The sequence below is a fragment of the Phoca vitulina genome, unplaced genomic scaffold (genome assembly GCF_004348235.1).
Source record: "Phoca vitulina isolate PV1807 unplaced genomic scaffold, GSC_HSeal_1.0 scaffold81, whole genome shotgun sequence".
NCBI classification, from domain to species: Eukaryota; Metazoa; Chordata; class Mammalia; order Carnivora; family Phocidae; genus Phoca; species Phoca vitulina.
In genome coordinates this window covers 3,655,487-3,675,768 of record NW_022589784.1, presented here as the reverse complement: position 1 = coordinate 3,675,768, position 20,282 = coordinate 3,655,487, and the positions used below count along the sequence as shown (strand labels likewise).

The window sequence follows — 20,282 nt, the reverse complement described above, 5'->3', positions numbered from 1 at the left end:
GGGGGGGGCAGCTGAGACGAGGCGGCCTTTGTCGCCAGGCCGCATGCAGAGCCGATGGGGCCTCCTGGAATTCGGCGGCAGCATTTAGGGCAATTGCTCTCCCCGTTCTCTCTCCCTGAATCCAGGCCACTGCGCACAGCGGGAACGGTCTGGAAATGGCTCGTTTGAAACGCAAGTAGGGGGAAGGAGAGCAGGGCCCCCTGCTGGGGCTGCTCGGCCCAGGCAGCCCTTGCTATCTCCATTCTAGTCTCGTCTAGTCAAGGAGGCCCTGCCCAGGCTCTGCAGGCCAGGGAGGCTGGCAAGCCAGGAAAGCAGCCCCGCAGCTGTGCACGCCTCGAAGCGGGCCTCGTGGATGCTGCAGCTCAGACGGCAGGGCTGAGCCAGCTGGGCCCTGTGTTCAGGCAGAACCACTACTTAGGAAACCAGAAATTGGAGGCTCTGGGTGATGAAGGTTTGCTTAGGACCTTGGTCCTGGTTTAGAAATGGGGAGAGGGCGTGGAGGAGGGGAGCAGAGGGTCAAGAGCCCGTGCCCTGGAGTCATCATCCAGCAGCACCCTCGGCCGGCTGGGGTACTGTCACCTGGCCAACGGGCTCTGCTGCCTGGAGTGGGCAGTGGCCAGCGCCAATGGGCCCCAGGGGGAACACAGGGAGACAGCAGGGCAGCAGAGGTGGTCTTCTGCTGTGTCCCCACAGAGGTCCTGAGGCACAGCAAAGCGTGCGAGAGCCGGAGCCCGGCCCCCTGCTCTGAGCCCTGGGGGGCACGTAGCCAAGCTCCAGGCCTAGTGGGGGCCTGACTCCTGGAGGAAGAGTGGGCTCCACCTCTCTCCAGTGCCCGGTGTCAAGGACAATGCTGAGCCTCTGCCCCACCCCCACCCCCCGCCCCCCGGGCTCGTTCCCGCCTGTGCAGCCCGACTCAGTCCCCTCCAGAGGGTGGGCTCAGCCTGGGCCTGCACTGCCGTCCCCCGGGGGCCTGCCCGCCCAGGAGCACGCCTCACACCTGGGCCCAGCAAGGCAGAGCAAACGGGCTCCTAGCCAGGGGACAAGATGAGCTCCGGGCAGGCCTCTGCAGGGGCTGGATAGAGACCTACGGCTGCCTCCCTCTGCTAGGCAGCCCATGGGGCTGAACAGCTCCAGAAAGCTTCCTTCCCGTCCTGGAGGCTCAAGCTCGCATCTGCTGCCCCTCATGCCTGAGAAAGGGGCAGACATCCATTTTCTTGTCTCAGGCTCAGTCGGGCCCTCAGGCTTTGGGAGAGGGTGGTCGCCGGTGGCAGAGAGAGATCGGATCCCCTGGACCACTCTAGAATCTCAGCTTTACCCTCTGACTCCTGCCCCAAAGCGTGCAGTTTAAAAGTGTCACAGCGGGGGCGCCTGGGTGGCTCAGTCGTTAAACGTCTGCCTTCGGCTCAGGTCATGATCCTGGGGTCCTGGGATCGAGCCCCGCATCGGGCTCCCTGCTCCGCGGGAAGCCTGCCTCTCCCTCTCCCACTCCCCCTGCTTGTGTTCCTGCTCTCACTGTGTCTCTCTCTGTCAAATAAATGGACAAAATCTTAAAAAAATAAAAAAAAATAAAAAAAAATAAAAGTGTCACAGCGCATTCAAATGAGGTGATGGGCACCTCGTTTCTTCCTGCTGCTGCCCAGAGGGGAGGACAGGCCTCAGTGGCACCATCAGAATAGGCCAGGGGGAAGGCCAGCCCATGATACCAGGTCCTGTGACAGCCCCCAGACAGCAGCGCAGAGGGAAGGGGCTTGCTGGCTCCGCAGACCCAAGGGTGGCTAGCCAGGGAGGGTGAAGCAGGGGCCACCCAGGGGGGCCACGGAGCCCACAGCTGCGCGCCCCTGGCCGCCGGCGCGGACCCCATACTCACTGGCGTGCACCTGCAGACAGCACTTCGCACAGGCAATCAGCAGGCTGGTCCCGTCGTCCCCAATGTAGGAATTGGCGGGGAGGGGCTCCGTGTTCTCACCACTGGAGGTGAAGCACATCTCGGGGATCAGCGGCCGTGTCTTCTGGCCACTTTTGGAAGGAGGAGCAGCCGAGGGACCCTCCCCGAGGGAGGCCTGGGGAGCCTCCTTCTCGGTCTGCAGGGACTGCAGGAGGAGGGGGCTGCCTTCAGTGGGGAGTCCGACACGGGGCAGGCGGGACACCCGACATGGCCAAAGCAGGCCAGGCACCGTGGCTATCCTTGACTCTGCCCTCTACCGCCCCAAATACCCCCCTGGCCTGCTCCTCACTCTTCCCTGCAGTTGCCCCATCCCACCCTCCCAGCCCTCAACCCCGACCCAAGAGCCCTCAAGAGATCCTCCTCAAACACAGCCAGACCCTGTCCCGCCCCCACCGAAAACCCTCCCACTTAGGGTCACATTGGCAGAGACACTGTCCTGCTGCCCTCATGCCCCTCGATCGCTCTGCTCCAACCACACCAGCCTCCTCGCTCGGCCTCCAACACCCCAGGAGCCAGGCACCATCCCGCCCCGGGGCCTTTGCCTGTGCCGTTCCCACTGCCAGGAACATCCGGATGTCTGCTCATGCGTGCTCTAGAGCCCAGCCCGCCCACGAGACCAGGGGCCCCCAGCCCTTCACCCCTGGTCTGTGTGTTCTTGTGATCCTGACCATGACCTGACACTGTTTTATCTGTGAACCTACACAGAGTTTTCCCTACCTCTGACATATGTCCCATAAAGGCCATACCCCAGTCCTTGCTGAGCCCCCCAGATCCCATCACGTGAACAGATCATGATGAAATCGTCCTGCCCATGGCACCCAGGTCCCACACCCTCCAGGCCTGTCTCAGGACACCCACAGAGGAGTGGTAGGAGGACTCTGCACTCCCCTGACCCGGGAGGGACGAGCTCTGGCGGAGGCACCCTGCCCGCCACCTGGGGTTAAGGGACCGGCTGGTTCCCAAACAGGCAGAATGTCCAGGCGCGACGTTGACCACCCTCATGGGACAAGTGAGGCCTGGTCCCTGACTCCGAGGGCTCTGACAGCAGAAGCCCACCGGAGCTGTGGGCACAATGAAACTTAGCCACTGGACTCAAGGAGATTCGCATCTCAGGCCGGTGGTCCCAGCACCCTGACTCCCAGCAGCACTAAAGAGGGCCACGCCTGGAGAAGCCGTGTGTTCTGTCCTGTTTGTCTGCAAACATCTGCATGGAGACGGCGCTCTAGGCAGCGCGAAGCAGCAGTGCCCTTAACACGAGCATGCTGCCCTCGGCTCGGGGCACAGACCTCGGGGCGGCTCAGCTAAGTGGGCACTAGGCTAGGAGCCTGGAGATTGAGCCCTGTCCTCCAGGGACTCACAGTCCAGGGGCTGATAAACATAGACAGCAGGAGAAGAGCAGAGGTGGGGGGGAGAGCCTGGGGGGCGGGGTGCCCAGGGACAGGTCCAGGAAGGCTTCATGGAAGAGAAGGCAGCTCAGCAGACTCAAAGAATGAATAAAAATCTGTCTGGTAAGGCAGGGGGCTGGGTAGGTGGGTGGTTGGGACCCTGGGGGTCAGCACAGAGCACGCTGTCACTGTGTGCGTGGTGGGGGGCAGATATCACGGCAGAGGAAGGCTTCGGGGGCAAACTGCGAGTCCGGGGCCCGTGGTGAGCCTGGTGGAGTTTCCAGCCAGGGAGCACATGACCGGCGTGGCCTCCTGAACATGTGCCCGGGCCTCAGTCAGGCACCGACAGGAAGGGCTCCTGCCAGGGCAGGTGAGGAAGAAGGAGCTAGAAGGCAGGTCAGGGTGACAGCACGAGGGGGAGGGGCGACAGGGTTAAGGGGGCAGGACCTGGTGGCTGACAGCATGAGACGAGGCCGGGGAGAGGCCAGGTCCCCAACTTGGGAAACGGGACAGAGCGGGACCCAGCTCAGAACAAGTGCCTGGCTCGGCAGAGGCCACTTGGGGGCTCCTCACGGGGTCCGTCCTGCTGGGTGAGGCAGGGCGCTTGCCCTGGACCCAGTCCGCCCCTTGGCTCTCAGGTCCAGGATAAGTCCCTCTCTGGTAAAACTCAGATACCAGGCTCTCTCTGCTTCTCCCTACAGCCCTTCCAAGGGAGCCTTCGGCTTCATGTGCCCCCCAATGCCCAGGGCTTCCCCCGCACCCGCTGCCCTGCAGCTATCCGGTGCCCCCCCAGGTCTCCTGTCAGGCCAAGCTCGGCACCGACCCCACGGCGGCTCCTCCAGCAAACGGCTTCTTGGTCTCCACCGCCCTCCCCGGGGCTCCGTCAGGCGGGGCGAACAGGTGCCCCCGCGCAGACCGACCCTGCCCACCCCGCCCCCCGCGGCCGGCCCGGCGCTCACCTGGCTGTAAGGGTAGAAGAGGGTGCAGATGGCGCAGTAGGGCTCGGTCAGGGCGGCCGCCGCGTTGAACTTCCTCTCGGCCTGGAAACTGGCAGCCTTGTTCTTCCACTGCAGGGAGAGCAAAGACCTCAAGGCCTCGGGGTCACTCATGTCCTCCTCCCCGGAGAAAGGGAAGGCTTCTAGAGGAAAACAGGAGGGCGGGAGGGGACGGAGAGAAACCTAGGCATGGCTGGAGGCCCAGAGGAACCTTCCTTCCCACCCACCCCACCCCTGTGGGCCCGTTACTGCTGCGAGCATCCGTGGTGACAGGTCCCCGAGCTCAACAGAGCCCAGGGAGGAAGACGGCTGGGAGTGGAGGAGCGGTGTCACTCCAACACACTCGGGGACTTAGTGTCACGACCAAGACGGAGACCACAAACAGACGTGCCCCCATCTCGCCTGTCACCTGCTGCGGCTGGCCTCTGCTGGCCTCACGTACCAGCCAGCCACACCCCAGCCCCCCAAAGTCCCACTGCTGTGTTTCCTGAGGACACGGGGCTGAGCTTCAGTGCCCCGCAGGAGGCTACCCCAAGAAGCGGGGTTCTCATTCCTGAGGCCACAACCCTCACAGCCGCTGGGCCAGCAAGGCATGGTGGGAAGAGAAAGCAGACAGGAGCCTGGAGTCCTGGGCGTGGGACCTGGGACTCCCGAGAGGGAGGAGGAGGTCAGCGCAGACCCCCAGGGCTGGGCCTGACTCGAGGGCCAAGACTGCTCTGCCTGAGGAGGCCCCACGCAGGCCCAGGCCCCCTGCAGGTGACAAGAGCTGCGGGCCTGCCTCTGTCACCAAAGATCCCAGGACACATGCTGGGCTCTGGGCCCCCGGTGGTCTCACAGCAAAGAGCTGCGGCTTCACCCAAGGGGCCCGCGCAGTGGGGGTGGGGGAGGCCTTGGAGGCCCCTTCTGGAAATGATGCAACAGCCTTTAGCTGCCTGCAGGGCTCTGGCTGTGTCTGGCCCTCCAGTGAGCTCCCCCTGCTCTTGGGGGCTCTGGCCTTGCGATCCCAGGCGCCCCCAGAACCCCTCCTCGCCCTAGCGCTCAAATCTAATTCGGAACGAAAGCAGATGTCCAGATGCTTTGCAAACTCCATGGGCATCTTACACGAAAGACTGATGCTGGCTTAGCAGGATTTCTGCAAGAGCCCGCGCTGCCGGCTCTCAGCGGCATCCCGGCCCCAGCTCCACATCGCGTTTGTTCCACCCTCCCCGCGGCCACCAAGGGCCACCAGGAAGAGCCCTGCCAAGCGGGCGGACCGGCCACAGGTCAGGTCACGAGGCCTGGGTAGCAGCTGCCGCATACGGGCACCGGGGTCGCAGAGCCAGGACAGGTCCGCGGGGTAGTCCTCGGGCCCGCCCAGCCCTGCGAGCCTCTAGCTCTGAGTCCCCTCTCAAGCCCCGATGCGGGGGTGCGGCCGGCACACAGGGCACAGGCATGCCCTTCGGCTCACTCGCTCGCTGGCCCGCTCTGTAAATGTTCCGGAAGCCTACTCTGCACCAGGCATCCCAGCAGATCCCGAGCCCGCGAGAGGAGAAGGCACAGTCCTCGCCTGCCTGGGGGCAGCTAGGGATGCGGACGCACCGGGGCCACGGGAGCGGGGCGAGGGGGCAGCCAGCCCAGGCCTGGGGGCGGGGGCTTCCGGCAGGGACAGAAGAGGTTCTCGCAGAGCACAAGAGCCGCTGTGGGGTAGGTACCACAGGGACAAACAGCCCCCCGGGCGATAACCCGGGCTCGGCACCACATGGCACGCCTTCCAGGCACAGGCTCCGTGCACCTTCCCGGGAGGACGCCTCACAGGACTGGCAGCCCCCGTTTTCCAGATAGGGAAACTGAGGCACACAAAGGTAAATGGCACCCGTGGTCTTGGGCTGTGGTTTGAGCCCCCGTGACCTGCAGCCTGCCCCTCACAGGCCATGGTGTATGTTTTAGGCCCTGGGACCAGCTCTGGCAAAGCAAGCACCCCAAGGTGGGAAGTGGAGCGAATGAGGGTGGGGGCCACGCCTTGGGGTGGCTCTACGGGGCTGCTGGGGCCTGGCTGAGGGGAGCACTGCAGGCTGAGCAGGGGCCGCTGGGGCTGACGCTCCGCATGGGGGAGGGGGTCTGAGCAGGGGCCTCACCCTCGTCACTCGAGGCCTCCTGCTTGACCACGGTCAGCGGGGAGCGGGTGGGCGGCTTGCCCAGGGGGTGACGCCGGCTCTTCTTGATCTCCATCTTCAGTTTGGAGAACGTGGGTGGCGCCTGAAAGCAGAACGGGGAGTGTGTGCGGAGGGCATGGTTTGGAGGCGCAGCAGAGCCTGGCCCCTCGGGGCAGAGCGGACGGCCTGTGTCCCCGGTCGTGGGTGCGAGGGCGCCTGGAAGGGGATGGCCGGGAGCTACTGGGTTTTTCCTGTGGTGAGCCGCGGGGGCTGTTTCAGACGAGCAGGGCTGGGGCGGGAGCACGGGGCAGCGGGACCCCCAGGCCCCAGGGCCCTCCGCCGGCAGCTCCCCTACCTGTACCTCGCTGGCTCCGCTCTCCTCCTCGGGACCCGTCAGCTCCATGGGGGCCGCCTGTTCCTTCCAGGTGGGGCCCCTCTGGGCAAAGTGCTCAAAGGCCTGCTGGCAGGACACGCGGCCCTTGTCACACCCCGTGCCAGGCCGTGGCACCACATACAGCATGGGGATGATGGGGCGCGGCTTCACCTCTGGCTCCTCGCCAGGTGCCTCGGGGGGCACGACGTTGAGAGGTGGCAGTGGGGGGTTCTCTTCAGCTGGCGCGGGGCCCGGGGCCAGTGCCGGGGGCTCCAGCGGGGGCGGCAGTCTGGGCGCCTCCTCGGCAGGGAACTGGGTGGGTGGGGGCGGCGGCAGCTGGGGCAAGAGGGGGTGGTGGGGATGCGGAGGACCATAGCCCTTCTTCTTCCTGTCGCTCTTGGCCTTGGCCGGCCGCAGCTTGCCCCTCCCGTCTTCTGTGGGCAAAGAGGAAAGACAGGTCAGAGCTGAGGCCAGCAGCCATGCACTCTCCCGCGAGCCCCTGCACCAAGGCAGGAAGTGACCTTCCCTCCGCAAAACACGTGCTTCCAGCAAGTTCAAACTGCTGGCGGCCTGAAACCATCATGCCCGAGCCTTGGGGTTGCCCCTGGTCCCTGTCCTCCTGGTTCTGCCAGGTGCTCCAAGGGCCTTCTGGAAGTAGTAGTGAGAAAGCAGCTGGGAGGAGCTGCTTTGTGGTTCTGGGCTCCTGACTGGGGGGCGGGGGCCGCTCCAAGTGTCCTTCCTGGGGAGTGGGGTGGACGGAAGATGGTATCCGGGTTCTGTAAGTTACCAAGGTTCAAGTGTGCAGCCTGACCATTTTTAAAGAGTGAAACCTCAACCAGCAAACCATGAGAAGTGGTCACTTGAGCAGAACACAAGAGTCAGACAGGCCTGGAGGACCACTGCGGAGGGCCGATGCTGGGGGACTCCTGACAGGTGACAGGTGACAGGGCAGGGAGGGAGGGAGGCGAGGCATGTCTGCAGTGGCATCTTAACTGGGGGCCGGAACATCAGATAAAAGTGAATGGGGGGGGGCGCCTGGGAGGCTCAGTCGTTAAGCATCTGCCTTCGGCTCGGGTCATGATCCCAGGGTCCTGGGATGGAGCCCCGCATCGGGCTCCCTGCTCCGCGGGAAGCCTGCTTCTCCCTCTCACCCTCCCCCTGCTTGTGTTCCCTCTCTCGCTGTGTCTCTCTCTGTCAAATAAATAAATAAAATCTTTAATTAAAAAAAAAAGTGACCAGGGGTATGTTTGGCAGCACCTCAGTCCCCGGCGATGCCCAGGTCCTAGCTCCAGACCTGTGAACGCGGAGCCTGACCCGGCAGCAGAGAACTGCAGACGGGGTTAAGGATCTCGGCATGATAGATGACCCGATGGGTGCAGTGTACTAACAGGGGTCCTTAGAAGCCAGGGATCTTTCCCAGCTGCGGTCAGAGGGAGGTTCACTGTGGCACTGCTGGCTTTGACAATGGAGGAAGGGCCGCGAGCCAAGGATGCGCTGCCCCCAGAAACTGGAAAAGGCGGGAACACAGTCTCCCCAGGAGCTTCCGGTCGGGGCCAGCCCTGCCCACAGCTGGGAGACCCACGTGAGGCTGCGGACCTCCCAGAGTCAGAGCGTAAGTGTGAGTCTGTGGTCACGGTCACAGCAACCACAGGGAACTCCAGAGGTGGTGGCCTTCGTGAGGCCCGCTGTGCTCAGGGCCAGGCATGCACAACCTCAGGGACCCCTGCCCTCAGGGACAACCAGCCTGGTGGCCTGCTGGGGCGCACAGCCCACAGCACAGTGGGCCTGGAACCCTCGGGCCCGGTCTGCCGCACTGGAGAATGGGCACACTAGCTCAGGCCCTCGTCTGTACGTCCCAGCTTCCCAGGGGCAAGAAATCACAGAAGGAGTGATGGCAGTGACCATCTGGTCTGCCCAGGGCCGAGGGCTTCCTGGTGAACCCGGGATGAGTTGGTCAGCCTGCCGAGGCTCCGGGCCAGGCCCCTGGCCCTCCCCACCTCTCCCCACTGCTCCCCATGTGCAGTGCTGCAGCCCTGCCCTGTCTGCTGGGACAGCCCAGGCTGTCCTGTCCTCCTGTCTTCGGCCACCACACATCCCGTGTTTCTCAAGAGGCTCCACCGGTCCTAAGTAGGAGGGGGTGCCTGCCCCAGCCTGGCTCACGCCCCAGGTCCTGAACATCGCAGGGGCCCGTGCCGTTCCGCTTAGAGGGGCCCTGACTGCTCCCTAGGCCCCCCTCCTGCCTGCACCTTAGAAACAGTAATCTGGCTGAGATGAAACCATTTCTCCCCTATAAATGCTGGGCTTGGATGGCCCCCTGCAATGGAAGGTAGCCTGTGGAGGTGGGAGAGGCGTGTGCACGTGTGTGTGTGTGCGTGTGGCAGGGGATGTGGAGGTCGGGAAGAGACGTTGGAGGGAGAGACGTGGGGGTGCTGGGGGAGAGACAGAGCAGGGAGAGATCTGGGGGAGCCATCACATGGGGGGTGGAGACATGGTGGCTGAGGGGGGACGTGGAGGGGGGGACGTGGAGGGGAGAGTCGGGGCTGGAGGGTGAGATGGGGGCAGGGATGGCACAGGGCCCCAGGACATCAGGCCCCACAGGCGAGTGGCAAGGCGGGTCGGTGGTTCTACTAATTTACAGAAAGGGCAAAGAGGCTGTCCTATTCGTGTAAAAGGCACTTTCCAATAAACAGCTTTGTTCTCTAAGGAAACCCGATACTCCCTCCGCCCTGACAGGGCCGACCTCTCGAATGGAAACCAAGCTGCGCTCTCCCTGCCTGAGGACGGGGGGACCTACTTACTGTTTACTCTGAAGCAAGAGGCTCTGCTGTTAAAAAGCAACACGCCCGGCCTCTTCCCACGGCCTAAACTCTGGGAAACCACGGAGGACACACCCAGAGGACCGTTTTAGGGGACAAACCAGCGGCAGGGAAGGACACCCGGGTGCTCGGGGCTCTGTCCTTGCCACGGGAACCACCACAGGCCCAGGGTAGGGGTCTCACCCTTGGGACCCTGTCAAGTCCCACCCCTGCCTGGGCCTGAGGAAACTTTGAAATGGCGCAGGCGACAGTCACACGGACAGGGCTGAGGGTCCCAGCCAGGGGTCTCCCCAGCAGGTGAGCCTCTCTCTCCCCCGGAGAATGGCAGGGACCACCCCCCACACTCAAGCTGAGGCTCCTCCAGCACTTTTTCTGAGGGGTGGGGTGAGTCACAGCCAAGCCCCCACCCCCACCCGAGCCTTAGATGTGAAGGGCCTGCCTGGCTGGGGAGCACACCTCTACGGCCCCAAAGTTCACCAACGGGAGCGCACCAGAGCGCCTGGCAGGTCCAGGCCCCTGAGCTCAGTGTCTGCGGGGATGCTGCTCATGGAAGGAGGCCTGGGGAACCAGCAGGGTGGTGCCCCAAGTTGCTGCCCGCTTTAGGGACCTCCCCCCACCCCCACCTGGGAGAGCTGGTCCTGGTCCCCAGAGTCCAGGCCACTCCCACTGATGCCACACTCTTCCCCTGCAGAGCCTGAGGCAGGGCACGCCTGTGGCTGAGGCCTGGCTGGACTGTGCTGGGGACGTGTGTCCCGTGTGACCGGACACACATCCAAGCATAACGCACAGCCCCTCATACACTCAGGCCCGGCCTCCACCCCCTGCTGGGTGTAGCCGCCCGAACACCCATCACACACGGTCAGGCCACTCCTGACCCCCGCGGCTCCATCACTGCGCACTGCCCCTGAGCCCCGGGGCTGGGCCAAGCTCCTTGAGGCCCTGAGAGGTGACGGCCCAGGGTCTAGAGCCAGTCGGAACCTCAGGGTGGGGTCCCTTGCCGCACACTCGACCTGGGAGGGACGACAGACGGCACAGTGGTAGAATCAACGCTCCTGGGTCCCGGCGCTGCCCCCACTTTGAGAAGGGACCGCGGCCGTAGCGAGCCATGGGGGGCGGGGGGGATGAGCTCCCATGAGACGGCTGTGACCCTCCAGAAGGAGGGAGCCCCTGCTGACCCAGCAAACCAGGGCGGACACGGGCTGCCTTTCTCCCTTCGGCTCCGGACCCCCGAGGTCAGGGGTGGGTGTGGGAGGAGGCTGCTGGTCCAGGTGCCCCAGGGCAAGGGCTCTTCCCGGACAGCCTGGCCGCGAGAGCGGGGTGGGGGACCCCAGCAACCAGCCCTGGCCCCTCGCAGCCCTGAGGAGGCTTCCTCCTGGGGAACGGTCAGTCCCCGCCCCGTCCCACGCAGAGCCCCAGGCGCCTCCACGCCTGCCCACCACCTCGCTCAGCATGCTGTGCGGAAGTGACGGCGTTCACTGTTGTCGCTGTGCAAACCCAAAACAAAATGCCTACTGCTCGCGCACAACATGATCCTCAGCACTTAGAGCTTTTAGGGATATTAAGTGGGTGTTAAAGGAAGCCTAGAAAGCACTTTAAAATCTTCCACTCGTTCCCCGGACATGAATTTGCCATCGCCCCTGACTGTGAGCACTTGTTTATTCAACGGCTTGAGGATGGCTCACGGGACGCTTCTGCCCGTGGCATGGGGCTGTGGCCGCCACATCCGGCAGCCCAGAGGGACCGCTTCCTAAGGAGGCCACGCAGCCCCGATCCCCCTTCCTCCAGCTCTGGCGTGGAGCAGGGACGGTGTGTCTGGAATGGGGGAGTGTGCTGGCCCTGAGCAGACACCGCCCCGCCCTTCCTGGGATCCATGTGCCCCAAGAAGCTGATGGGGTCCCAGGGTGAGACTGGGGAAGAGGACAGGGCGGGGCTGCAGATGCTGGGAAGGAGGCGTCTGCTGTGCACGGCCCCTTCCGGGCGGCCTGACTTCGGTCTGCAGCTTGCGAGGGTTACTCTCGGGGGACACGGAGCCCCCCTGCTTCCATCTCAGAAAAGGAAAACGGGAGAAGAGCCTGAGGCTCACTGGGAAAGGGGCCTCGACGGGCCAGCTCTCGCTGGGAATACCGAGACTCGGGGAGACCAGGCCCCCGGCGCCCCCAGGATGGGACTGGGCACAGACGGCCAAGAGCTGGTGACGGCCCACGCAGTGGGCGGTGGGGTGGGTGGGAGGCGGTTGTCTTTAAAGAGTCAGCAGATCTGGGTAAAGATCCATTAAAATTAAGTGAACAGAAGAGAGCCATCATTCCTTAGCTAAGCAGCTGGGTGAGCGGGGTCGGCGGGCGCTGGTGCGTGACCACAAGTGTATCTGTCCTCCGGGCTGTCCCCCGGCCAGCCTCAGGCCAGTCTGCTCAGGAGGGAGCAGAGATGCCACTGGGCTGCGAGGTCTCCTTCCGACGCTCCCCAGGAGGGCCCCACTGAAACCCTCGTCTCTCCTGACCACCCGACCCGCTCAGCCGAGGAGTCCCTGCGGGCTCCCAGCTGGGCCTCAGTGAGCCATTCCTACTCAGGCAAAGAGCCTCATCAAGCTGGAACCAAGTTCCCTACCACCAACCCCCACGGGCGGCTTGTCCCTCAGCCAGCCTGACCCCATGCCCTGGCACCAGGGACGATGTCTCTCGTTTGACCCAGGCCCGGAGGACGGGTCACTCACTGCCCCAGCCCTCACCAGCCCCGCCGGCGACGGCCTGCGGAGTCTCCCAACTCCTCGGGCCAGAGCCCCAAATGGGCCACATGGCACACTCCTCCCTTACTCTCCCTGTGGCTGCATGGCCTCCAGGTTCAGATGCAAACACCTGATGAGACACCAGGCTCTGGACCCCAAAGCCCAGCTCAGAGAAATCATGATTTACCCAACACAGCCCAGGCTCTGGCCACGGGACCCATGTGACGGGCTGTGTTTGGTCACACCCACTTCTTAGGTCCCAGGGCACACACGACGGGAGTGCAGGGCCTAGAGGCCCACTGCTTGGGAAGACCTACATGCCCCGCACCCCCACCCCCACCGGGAGCCACCTGGGGTGGGCGGGTGGGGGAGGGCACTGTGTTTCCTCCACTGATTTCAGCCCTGCTTTCTCCCTGTGCTCCGCAAATTCCCGTTGTGAAGTCCTAACCCTGGAACTCGGACTTCTGGCCTCCAGGGCGGTGAAGCCGCGAAGTCCTGCCGCGGAAGCCCGCAGTTCGGGGGCTTCGTTACAGCTGCCTCTGCGGACCCGAGCACCCCCAAACTGCACCGTCCAGCTGGGCGTGTGTTCTGAACTTGAAACAAATGGTGTGTGCCCTGTGACATCCGAGGCTACGTCTGAGAGTCACCACCCGCCCCAGGACAAAGAGCGGTGGCCCCCATTTCTGCCACCCGCATGGCCAAGGGCCCTTGCTCCCGTCCTTCCTGCTTGCCGACGGCCAGTCTCATGTCTGGTCGGGCAGGCTGGCCTCTGCTGACCCCTGTCCTTTGGACCCCTCGCCCTCCATCTGTACTGGAAGGGGCTGCGTGAACCAGCACAGCACTGGAAGGAAACCGTGTCTTCCCATCAGGAAGCTCCCCGACACACGTCGCTGCGTTTATATAAAGGCAATTCTTCCTTTTCAAAACGTCTCTAATTTCTTCAGTAAAGATCTTTCGTTTTCTGTTGGGTTTACTCCAAGGTGCTTTACTTTTCGGTAGCATTTATTACAAGTGGCATCTTCTTAAAAACGCCGCTTGCAGGGAGCCCCACAGCTGCTCCCTGACGGGAGCCTTACCACCAGCCCGTGGGCACGCTGGGGGTGCCGCGGCCTGTCTGCTGAGCAGCACCTCATCCGGGCCTCACACTGCGCCCCGGGGCAGAGAGTCCCCTGGGTGTCACATCACCTTCGTCGGCAGCCACGGGGGGCATCCCAGCGGTGTACAGGCACAAGGCAAGCAGGGCCATGCTGGGCTCACTTGTCCCAACAACCAGCCACCAGGACGGAGACGGAGGACCCAGGCGGGACCTTCTGGTGACCTCTGCAAGGTGCGGCTGCCAGGATGATCTGCCATCCAGCCCAGTCCGGCGTCCCCTCGCCCCTGGGGAGCACCTGCCGTGTGCACACAGGGGAGCAGCTGAAGGTGTCAACGAGGACAATGACAAAGCGGCAGCACCACGAACCGCCGGCACGGGGCGCCTTTCCAGCTCGCACAGTTCCCTATGCCAGCACTCCGAGGCCCCGTACGGGGTCAGGGCATGTTTCTGAGACCGCTCCCCACCGCACCCCCATAATGCCAGCCAGCCGGGTGAGGAAGCAACTGGATCGGACTCCCAAGAGCGGGGACCCTGTGGCCACGGTGACCGCTGGCTCCTCCCGGCAGCTGGGGGTCAGGAAGGAGACCCCCAGGCCTGACTGACCTTCCGTGGCCTCAGCCTCCCGACCCTGCGGTGGCGCTGGCTGCGGCTCCTCCTCCTCCTCCTCGGCGTCCGCCTCCTGCGAGGCCTCCTCCTTCAGGCCACCAGGCTCCTCCAGGAGGGTGGCCCCGGTGGCCCCCTCCCCTGGCGACTTGGGGTCTTCCGGTTTGGGCTTCTTAGGCTGGCTCCTTTTCCGGTGGGACCTGGAGAGGAACGGTCATCAGACAGGACGTCAAGTGACTGGGAGAAGTCCCATCTGTGTGCCCCACCACCCAGCTGGCAGAACAGAGCCCCGGAGGGTGCCCCAAAGTCACAGGGCCCAGGGCCAGCGCGGCTGGCTTGGGGGTTGGGGACGCGGAGGGGGGACAGGCCCGGGGGCCACTGGGGCAAAGCGGGTGCTGATGACCAGGAGGTGGGATGGTGGGGGACGCTGGCTCGGGGGCAGGGAGGTGGAGGGGGGACAGGCATGGGGGCCACGTGGGGCAGAGCGGGTGCTGATGACCAGGAGGTGGGATGATGGGGGGGCGCTGGCTCGGTGACAGGGAGGTGGAGGGGGGCTGCGTGGGGCAGAGCGGGTGCCGATGGCCGGGAGGTGGGATGGTGGGGGGTGCTGGCTCGGAGCCGCTGTGTGGGGGGGCGGAGGCGGGGGGGCGGGTGGAGATGCCTGCACACAGGGACAAGGTGGACTTACGGCGGCCCCGGCCTCCTGGTCTGCTCTTTCTTCCTTTCTAGACTGGCCTTCCTGTCCTCCTCAGTCTTTCTCCAGTGTCTGTTTTCTTTCAGACTAATTTGTCTAGAATGTAAACGTCAGGGAGTTTTTCTCTAGCACTTCTGCTGACTCCCCGGACACCTCGTCTAAGGGCCTGGCCTTGGACACCTGCCCGAACCCGTGCTCCGTGTCCCTTACTCGCCGGTTGCTGGGGTAGAGCCCAGCCTCGCTCAGGGCTGTGACCATCTGCGGGTGGCCCTCGGCTTTCAGCCCCAAGTGAGAAGTCACCTGAGGCTCAGCGATGGCTTCTCAGGGCAAACCAGAGAGAATCGGTTAAAAAGGAAGGAAGGAACACAACCAGGCTGGATGGAACTGTAGATCAGCGGCCCGGGCCTCCCTGTTCAGCCCTGGGAACTTTCCAAAGAGGGGACAGAGGCTGGGATGTGGAGAAGCCTGCTTGGGGCAAGTCACCAGCACCCTCCAGGGGTCAGGGTGACCCCCTGTGGGGCCTCGGGCTCAAGCCTCAGAATCCACTAGCCTTTCTTCTCCCTGAGGGTCAGCAATGCCGAGAGAGGCGCTGGCTATGGCTTCCCTCCCTCCAGGGGCTCTCTGTGTGGCCCCAGTGAGGTCAGTTTGGACACGGAGACCCTATGAGGGTCCCCGTGGCAGCCGCACCTCCAAGGACCAAGAGGTCACCAAACAAAGCAGGGCCTTGTGACTGGGGCTGGGTGGGGGGCCCGGGGAGGCCTTGAGGGCTCCCAATGCCAGGACCCCCATCTCCCACCAGGGGGTGCCCACAACAGCCCTGCTGTCCCAGGACGCAGGGACCTGAGAGCTGCCTCACCACCTTCCCCATGCCTGCCCCTGCCGGCTCCTGGGGGGCCTCTCCTAACTGTCCCCTAACGCTAACTGCTGCCGGTCCTTCTCACTGCTCAGCTGCCTTGCTTGAGGGCCCCTGGCTTGCCGCTGCTCATCTCTCCTGAGCCCAGGCAAGGCCAGGCTGACAAGCCCCGGGTGATGCTTGCACATGAGCCACTCCAATGACCAAAGGCGGAAAGCAGGGAGCATTCCGGGGGAGGGAGTGTCATGGGCAGAGGCATGGCGTCACACACATCATGGCGTGCACTGCAGGGGGTGCGGGGGGGGGGGCAGGAGAACGCGCAGGCAAGGAGCCAGGCAGGAGGGGGCACGGGAGCCAGGGGATGGGCGGGGGGGGTGGGGGGAGAACGCATTCTACCACCATGGAGCCGGGGGGCGGGGCCCTCCACGTGGAGCCACTTTGGGGAATGCGGCCCCAGCTGGCAGCAAGCCCCAGGACAGCAGTAGGGCGCAGCCGGGTTGCATCACCAGCTGTCACCCGAGGAGGGGCTTCTCTCCAGGTCTGGGAATGCTGCAGGACAGGGCGCGCACGGGCGAACCCCCACGCTGACCCCAGGCAGCAGCCACCAGAAGGGCGTCCTCCTACTGTGAACTCACCTGGCCATGGTTTCCTGCAGCCCCCCTGCCCCGGCCCTCCCCTGCCCCGGGAACTGGGAGGCCACCTCGGATGCTGCCCGCTGCTCGCAGGGCCGACCAGGGGCGGTCCTGTCCATCCCAGAGAGCCTAGACCTTCCCCGGCCCCCAAAGCACCACGGGGCTCAGAGCTCTGGGCAGCCGCAGTGCCAGACCCCAAGCCCCGCCAGGCCTTGCTAATGCAGAGACCCCCCAGAACGGGGCGGAGCCAGACTGACAGACATAAGTGGAAGGCCACCCCCCCCGCCCCCGCAGAGTGGGAAAAGCAAGCTGAACGTCAGCATGCAAAGAAAATACCCGTCTTGTGAAAACATACACTGGAAGAACGTGTAGCCAGTCTGTCGGAGTGGCAGGAAGAGGCGTCCACCATGCACTTCGGGGTCATGCAATCTGGCCACAGCGGCACCCCCCGGGGCCACCGTGCCAGATGAGCTGCCTCCCCCGCTCATATTTGCTTCTACATGTCTCTGCCCCACCACAAGCACAGGCACGAAGAGTGTGGCCCGGCCTCCTGCCACTTCCAGGCCCCCCGCTTCTCTCCCCACGTCTGCCACCACGGTCAACGTGGTGACATTCAGATTTCCCTTCTCCTGATTCTGTAGGTGTCATTCATCCATGAGTGACGCAGCTGATCACTCGCTCCTCCTGGAGTTGGGAACTGGCCCGTCTTAGATGCTTAGCTTTCCTGGTGATCTCCAAGCTCGTGGGTGGTCTCTGACGCAGGGCATCCCACACTCCTCGAGGACACCCAGCGGCCTGCCCCCTTGAGACTGCCGAGGAGGCTCCTGCGTGGGATCCGGGTCCCTCAATGTGATGTCTTTCTTGGTTGATACCCTTGTTTGGCTGGGGCACATCCTCCAGTAGCTTCCTCAGAAAGAAGGGAAATCTGAGGCTTTCCGTGTCTAGAATGATCTTTATCCCCTTGCACATTTAGTTTGGAATTTGGCTAGGCACATCCTTTTGGGTTGAAAATTATTCCTCTTCTGATTTTTGAAGGGCTGTTCCTTCGCACGTTAGCTTGTAGCATAAGTCCGATGCCTTTAGGATCTCTTGCTCTTTATGTGGACCTAGCTGTTCCTTTCAGAAGCTTTTGGGACCTTCTGTTTAACCCGAGAGTTGTGAAACTGCCTAGCGATGTGTGCATTGTATGGATCATTTTCATCCTCTGTGCCAGACTTTTAATCTGGAAATGCAGTGTTTGGGTCCCAGGCAATGTTCTTTCCTCTCTTTCCGAAACGCATCACAGAGGCCCCAGCTGCTCAGGGAGCCTCTGTGGCATGATCTCCCTGTCCTCCGCTTGACCTCTCAGCCCTGGGAGACACCTCAAGCCGACTCCCAGCCCACCTGTCTGTCCACCTGGAGCCAGCTCTCCCCGAGCTGCACAGGCTCCTCCTCACCGGCAGGTGCACCCCCCAGTGACCCCCGAGTGGCCAGGTGTCTGGTGGCTCACCGCACCATCTCCTACATGGGCCCTGTTCTTCTCTCTGGTTGGAGACGCTCACACCCCATCCTCTGCTGGAGATGGGGTGGTGGGGGCCCTGAGCCCTGCAGCACCTCACACTTGGCCTCCAGTCCACTGTGGTCCCCGGCCCAGGAGGCGCCCGTGTCTCTGAATCCCAGGCCTTTCCAGAGCTCCCGGCACGAGCCAGCCTCCTCCCTGTCTGCACGGCCTCGGATCCGAGCTTCCTCTGTGCTGCAAAGGGGGGGCTCTCTTGCCCACCCTTTCCTTCCTGTCCAAGTCTGCGGGCACGGCTCAGCCTTCCCTCTGCTGTTCTCGGTCACTCCTGTGTGGTCGTCGTGGTGGTGTTTCAGGAGCAGGTGGAGAAAAACCATGCACTTTACCCTCCAGGCTTGACTGCGGGTCACTGCCGTAAGTTCACGGGAACCAAAGACTGGGACTGAGCCCAAATACCGACATTAATGTTTTCAGTGTGGAAGCAGGTGTCCTTGGACCTCAGATGGGAGGAGAGGCAGTGTGAGGGGCTCCTCTTGGACCCCCGCCCAGGTGGCAGGGTCCGAGTGGCTCCTGACCTGGTCAACAGAGGGCCCAAAGCACCCAAGGAGCCAGCTCTGACAGGACCGGCCGCTGCCCAGGGCCTCTGCTTCCGCAGGGAGCATCCGGGACCGCCAAGGCCCCGAGGCCAGCACGGCCGCTGCATCCAGGAGCAGGGGGCCAGGAGCCCTGTGCCCAAGACCCTTCTCCACACCACCACCCCCGCCCCACCAGCCACAAGACACGCACTCCTCATTCACCCCCCAGCACTGCCTGCCCCCAGAGACAAGCAGGCGAGAGCAAGGAAAGGATTTCACCTTCAGAAATTGGTGCGTGCTCTGGGGGAGAACAATCGAGGAAACGTGGGCCACCAGGGCAACAAGTTCTTTGGGGCCATGGGGCTCACAGGCCCCAGGGTCACAGGGCTCGCTCCTGAGAGACCAGGAGGTGTGTCTGTGCGAAAGGGCTCAGGAGCAGGGCAGGGCTGGGGTTGGGGTTGGGGGGGGCTGGTGGGAGCGGGCTCAGAGATGTGGTAACCTCCAGCCTGGCTCAGGGTGTCAGGCACAGGGAGGAGAGGGGACACAGGCCGCCTGCGGGTCAGCAGGCGTCGGAGGGGTGGGAGGCTGGACCTGGGCTCCCTGTTTCCATTGTGACGCGAGGGTGGTGGGTGGAGAGTGGCCCAGGCGGACAGACAGGGGTCAAGGTCAGCAAGAGCAGGCAGAGGCTGCGGCGGGATGAGACCCGTGGGTCCCCGCGAGGGAGCACGCCCCTCTCCATCTTCCTGTCAGCAGACGGCTGAGCACGGCCCGCACGGATGTCGTGCGAGGCTGGCGTGCGGCTGGCGGATCGCACACCTGCTGGAACGTGCGGTCGATGCGGGGCATTTCTCAAAGCCCTCGTCAGAAGTGACAAGGAGCCGAGAGGAAGACAGTGTGCACCCGGAAAAGGGCTACTCGTTCAGAACAGGAGGAGGAAGAGCATGGAGATGCTAACCCAAGGAGCCGCGCATCAAGAGGCAGGAAGGTCACAGCTTCGTGGCGTTTGTCACGGGGCGGGGTCAATTCACACGACCAGATTTCGGTGTGGATCCGCAGGAGGGCCACAAGTAGGGTGCAGATCATTTCTCCCGGAGAGGCCAACACCTGGCTTCTGCTCTGAAGCGATGTTTGGGGGGCACGCTGTCAGAAGGCTGAAACTTTGGGGGGCAGGGGCCTGGCTGCGCTGGTCTGAGCAAGGACCGAGGAAAAGCTGTAGGTCCCAGAGAAGGAGAAGGGGCCACAGGGGGACTCAAAGAATGGAGGGGAACAGCGGGCAGGTGAGGAGCCCACCCCAATGCCATGCCCTTGCTCATGGATTTCACACGATGTCTAGGGACATCTGTGGTTGTCACAACTGGGGGTGCTCCTGGCACTGAGTGGGTGGGGGCCGGGGTGACTCCTTAACCTCCCACAGTGCCCAGAATGTGCCCTCCCAGAGAGTGATCCGGCCCCAGAGTCCCCAGTGCTAAGGGGAGAGACCTGGTCTGGGGACAGAGCCAGCATCGCCCTCACTCTCTGGCCCAAGCCAAGGATGCTCAGGGGGAGACATCCCTCCCCCAAAACAAACCCTCTGAGGCTCAGGGGAGCTGGCACAGCTGGTTAGGGCAGAGCACCACATGGCCAGGAGAGAGTCACATGGGACTCTGTGACAGTCACTGAGCTCAGGCCGAGGGGCAGGGGCATCCAGCTTGGCCTTGAGTCCCCAGCCCGCTTTTTCTGAGAAAGGCCCCCCAACCCATGACTTTAAAGAAAAAGAAGGCAATCAGCCATATTTTACATACTAAAGGCTTTAAAGAAAATGCCATCCTTGGGAACAAGCCTGATTTGTACTCCAGTCCCCCTGGCTGCCTACCACAGCTCCCCTGGTCGGCAGCAAGGGAGGGAGAGATGGAAGACAGGAAGGCTCCAGAAAGCAAGAGTGTATGACAAGGGGGCTGGGACAGTGAGGGGGTGGCCCAGGCAGAGG

The 20,282-nt window shown here is 63.6% G+C and overlaps 1 protein-coding gene across 9 annotated transcripts in view; it reads right to left on the bottom strand.

The window, feature by feature from the left end:
* Window positions 1–20,282, bottom strand: part of KDM4B (lysine demethylase 4B) — a 134,651-nt gene that overhangs the window by 9,242 nt on the left and 105,127 nt on the right. For 4 of the 9 annotated variants that reach the window (XM_032394529.1, XM_032394530.1, XM_032394535.1 and 1 more), the window contains 6 exons: window positions 14,756–14,857; window positions 14,068–14,267; window positions 6,813–7,264; window positions 6,440–6,560; window positions 4,290–4,468; window positions 1,868–2,090 (listed from right to left, as the gene is read on the bottom strand). In XM_032394529.1, coding sequence (XP_032250420.1) covers window positions 1,868–2,090; window positions 4,290–4,468; window positions 6,440–6,560; window positions 6,813–7,264; window positions 14,068–14,267; window positions 14,756–14,857 — 1,277 coding nt within the window. The remainder of the gene's footprint in view (window positions 1–1,867; window positions 2,091–4,289; window positions 4,469–6,439; window positions 6,561–6,812; window positions 7,265–14,067; window positions 14,268–14,755; window positions 14,858–20,282) is intronic. The other 5 variants (XM_032394532.1, XM_032394534.1, XM_032394533.1 and 2 more) reach the window with 3 other exon arrangements.